This window comes from Limulus polyphemus, unplaced genomic scaffold (assembly GCF_000517525.1).
Source record: "Limulus polyphemus unplaced genomic scaffold, Limulus_polyphemus-2.1.2 Scaffold6205, whole genome shotgun sequence".
Lineage (NCBI taxonomy): Eukaryota > Metazoa > Arthropoda > Merostomata > Xiphosura > Limulidae > Limulus > Limulus polyphemus.
In genome coordinates this window covers 23,960-28,700 of record NW_013671815.1, presented here as the reverse complement: position 1 = coordinate 28,700, position 4,741 = coordinate 23,960, and the positions used below count along the sequence as shown (strand labels likewise).

The 4,741-nt window shown below is 31.4% G+C and overlaps 1 protein-coding gene across 1 annotated transcript in view; it reads left to right on the top strand.

The window, feature by feature from the left end:
• Positions 1-4,741, top strand: part of LOC106473473 (periodic tryptophan protein 2 homolog) — a 28,281-nt gene that overhangs the window by 6,584 nt on the left and 16,956 nt on the right. The window contains exons 4-5 of the mRNA XM_022401899.1: positions 2,509-2,655; positions 3,801-3,936. Of these exons, the coding sequence (XP_022257607.1) occupies positions 2,509-2,655; positions 3,801-3,936 (283 nt within the window). The remainder of the gene's footprint in view (positions 1-2,508; positions 2,656-3,800; positions 3,937-4,741) is intronic.

The window sequence follows — 4,741 nt, the reverse complement described above, 5'->3', positions numbered from 1 at the left end:
ATTGAAACGTTTAGGTAAACTTTCTTTACATTTATATATTTATCTTTGATTGACATGTGCAGGTAAACTTTCTTTACATTTATATTTTTATCTTTGATTGACACGTACAGATAAAATTTCTTTACATTCATTATTTTATCTTTGATTGACATGTTTAGGTAAACTTTTTTTACATTTATATTTTTATCTTTGATTGACACGTACAGATAAACTTTCTTTACATTTATATTTTTATCTTTGTCCGATTGAAACGTTTAGGTAAACTTTCTTTACATTTATATTTTTGTCTTCCACCTGTAAGGTAGTTCCAGAAAGTTAATTTTACAGTAGATGCTTACAACATTGAGGTGCTGTATGTTTATCAATAAAATTGAGAAGTTACTAGTTCATCAGTGATATTGAGATACTGTTGGTTTATTGACAATATTGTGATGCTGTTGCTTTTTTGACAATATTTAGTTACTGTTGGTTTAATATTATGATACTGTTAGCTTATTGACAGTATTGAGTTACTGTTGCTTTATTGACACTATTGAGTAGTGACAGTGCTAAGTATAAGCAGCTTAAGGGGTTCTGACTCATTTCGATTCTTTTATTATTTTTATCAGAGCTTTGACTTTTTCATGTTTTAGTATTCTAATCATTTGAAAAATCATGTTTTCAATAAAATTATCAAAAAACACATCATTTAGTAATGGATGGACATTCAAAAACTGAGCAGCAAGACTTCAGTAAGCACACATTTGGTGGGTACATGCTGATTGGTTGGTAAGTGGCAGCAAGACTTCAGTAAACACACATTTGGTGTGTATGTGCTGATTAGTTGGCAATTGGCAACAAGACTTCAGTAAGCACACATTTGGTGTGTATGTGCTGATTGGTTGGCAATTGGCAACAAGACTTCAGTAAGCACACATTTGATGTGTACGTGCTGATTGGTTGGTAAGTGGAAATGTGTGCTTACTGAAGTCTTGTTGGATGTGTATGTGCTGATTGGTTGGTAAATGCAGAACAAGTACACTGCATGATTTCAGAAAGTTTCTGGCACAGCAGTGTTAGTTTGTGAGTAGAAATTAGTTTTTTAACAAGTGTATTAATATATAAATTTTTTGGGTTAGTGTAAATATTGCAGTTTGTATATTTTTGTAGTGGGAAACAAAAATATTCCTACTTAAGGTTCCCAAAACGTTATTAAGTTGCTGTTGGTTGATCTACAATATTGTTGGCATAACTGAAGAGGTCTTCGGTTATAAGTCATGGTATAAATGAAAAAAATGTCGGACAACTTCAGAAGTATATAAAAGTTTTGAGCTCTTAAGAATAGTACTGGGCAGTTTTATCATTTCTGCGATTCAATCCGATTGTCGATTCAATATTTGTAAATAATCTCAATTACAATTAACCATTATTCTAATAAGATCATTTTTATAAAAAATAATATGAACAATTATTGAGTACGAGGGGTTTTTTTTTTTTTCAAGAAATACTAGTCATCTGTAACTGATGTTTGTTTTATTAATAAAAAAAATGTTACTTTGCCTTCTTCAAATAGGGGACGATATATTTGTTTGTCTGTATCATATATATAGAAATGATCACTCACCTTGTATTACTGACTGACAAGTTTTTTTATTTTATTTATATTTTTTTTGGTTTTTCTGACTAAAATTGAATTTTCTGCTGCACTTGTGAATGTATTGTCATGTTATTTGTTAACAAACAACAACACTTACAAAGCCATTAGGATGTCTGAAAAACACATAGGTTCAAGATGTGTTAACGTAAAATGGTAAAAACCCAAAACCAGAGTGCTCAGGTTATATGTTTTTTTATCATTTTACACAAAACCTGGAGACAGATTGATGTGTGTTGTATTATTATGTGTGTGTATGGGTAACAAAGTAAAACTGGAGACAGATTGATGTGTGTTGTATTATTATGTGTGTATATGGGTAACAAAGTAAAACTGGAGACAGATTGATGTGTGTTGTATTATTATGTGTGTATATGGGTAACAAAGTAAAACTGGAGACAGATTGATGTGTGTTGTATTATTATGTGTGTGTATATGGGTAACAAAGTAAAACTGGAGACAGATTGATGTGTGTTGTATTATTATGTGTGTATATGGGTAACAAAGTAAAACTGGAGACAGATTGATGTGTGTTGTATTATTATGTGTGTATATGGGTAACAAAGTAAAACTGGAGACAGATTGATGTGTGTTGTATTATTACGTGTCTATATGGGTAACAAAGTAAAACTGGAGACAGATTGATGTGTGTTGTATTATTATGTGTATATATGGGTAACAAAGTAAAACTGGAGACAGATTGATGTGTGTTGTGAGGTTTCGTTGAAGTTAATTATATTTTCTGTTATGACAATAGCTCATTTATATTATTTTCTAATTTTAGATTAACTTTCAAGATTTTGTTGCTTTTATGAAATCTTTGTTCTTGAATGTTTTTCCAAACTAATAACCTTGTATACAATCAACGTTTTTAGGTTTTTTGCAGTAGCCAAAGAGAACAATGTTTTGGTGTACCAAGCGCCGTGTTCCCACAGAAGAGTATACAACCCATTTGCTCTTGAACAGGTGTTTCATGCTGCCTATTCAGAGACTACTTGTATAGACTGGACTACAGATTCAAGGTGTGATAGTTTTAATTGACAAACTCAGATTAGATGGCTCGATTTTCTTTTAAGGGAATGTTTTATTCCTTTGATGCAAACCATGTTTTTTTCCAAAGAATGTTGGATTTCTCTTTGTTTAGTAGTGTTGATATAAAAGACTTTAGTTTAGATGTTATTGATTAATTTTTTTTTTGAGTGAATACTTTATTATTGTTTAGTTTTTGTTATAATATTAGTTAAAAGCAGACGATTGTAGGGGGTTTTGTTAATAATTTATTGATATTGAGAACATCGAACATCACGTGCAATATAGAATATAAATAGCGTGAGACAAGTGGGAAGCAGCAGACAGATAATAGCAAAAGAGAATAACGTTGGCATGAAGTTAACTACTGTGGAAGTGATAGGCCTAACATTTAATATGTTAGAATGAAACAGTTGGAAAGGGGATAAGAAAAATGATTTTATTCCATCAAAGCATGGTTCTAAAGTAATTGAATCAGCCTAAGTGCAAAATGAACAGGGGATCTTCAGAAAAAAGACCAAATGATTACAGTAACTCGCACCAAAATTGTAAGTGAATCACACAGAGAATAGAAATAGAGAAGATAGGTCGGCTTGTCAACCGAAATTCTAAAGTAGTTCGATAAGCTTAAGTGGATATTAGACAAGGAGGAGAGAACTACATATATAGTATTTATGATATGCCCATAATATCTATAGTGTTGAAGAATTTATTGTACATACGTTAACTTATTTTGAAAACAAGTGAAGTGCGTGCTGTTTATTCATTGTTGAATGTATCGCTAACAAGTCACAGAATTCTAAGCCTAACAACAACATAATGTATATTTATACTATCACAAAATATAACTAAAAACCTTTTTATTTTGACACTTGGCAAAAAGAAAAAAATGTCAAATTTCTGACAATCAGATGTATTGAATATATAGATATAGGGAAAGTATTTGAGATCTTCACTTCATTAGATCTGACTGACAATTAAAGTTTAGAAAACAGATTTGTTGTACAGCTACATGAGGTTTTGTCTGCATATCTTGTTAATTTTTGTCAGATTTGTTGGTTAAGTTATGGAAGAATCACTATTCGTTTCTACTTCTGTTTAAAGATTAATGCATTACATATTTTCATTTTTTATATAGGGTTTTGGCTGTTGGAAGCAAGGATATGAGCACAAAAATATGTGCTTTAGAAAGATTCTCCAATCTGTCTATATACACCCTTGGAAGTCACACTGACAACATTGTTGGTTGTTTCTTTGATGAAAATTCACTTGATGTATCCTTTTAGTTTTTATTTACAGTTTCATCAAAGGCACCCAGTGTACTTGATAAGTTTCAATGTTTCTGTATAGACATTTGTGTTATTCGGATCTTGGTGATCAGTATCGAAGGTCAGATTTTTTATTTTATAAGGCAGGGTGGCCTTCTGTAATATATTGAGTCATTGATGTCTGGTAACACATCTTGTTTGAACGTAGAACCAATATATTTGGCCATCATCTCTGTTGCTTTTTTGTTGTTGTTGAGGTATCTGTCCTTGTTGTAAGTTACTTTTGTAAACAAGTTAAAGAACTCATTCCAGTAGCAATAGCATATATCTGTTCTTTCACTTTGAATTTTTTCTGTTTTTAGTTTTGATTATCCTGAATAGATGATTAGGATCAATTACTGATTGTTCATAAAATGTTTCATAATCGATTTGTGAAAGTTTACAGTATAGAGAGTGGAATTCTTTCAAAGCTCTTCCTTACACTGTCTCCAAGAGCAATTGGCCAACAAAGTTTCCAAAAATTTTGTTTTATTCACTTCTTGTTAACTGAAGGTTTGTGTGGTATATTAGTATCTAGGTAGCACACACTGTTGTCAATTGATAACATGATCCTTTACCAAACCATCAGCTGTTAACTGAAGGTTTGTGTGGTATATTAGTATCTAGGTAGCACACACTGTTGTCAATAGATAACATGATCCTTTACCAAACCATCAGCTGTTAACTGAAGGTTTGTATGGTATATTAGTATCTGGGTAGTACACACTATTGTTAATAGATAACATGATCCTTTACCAAGCCATCAGCTGTT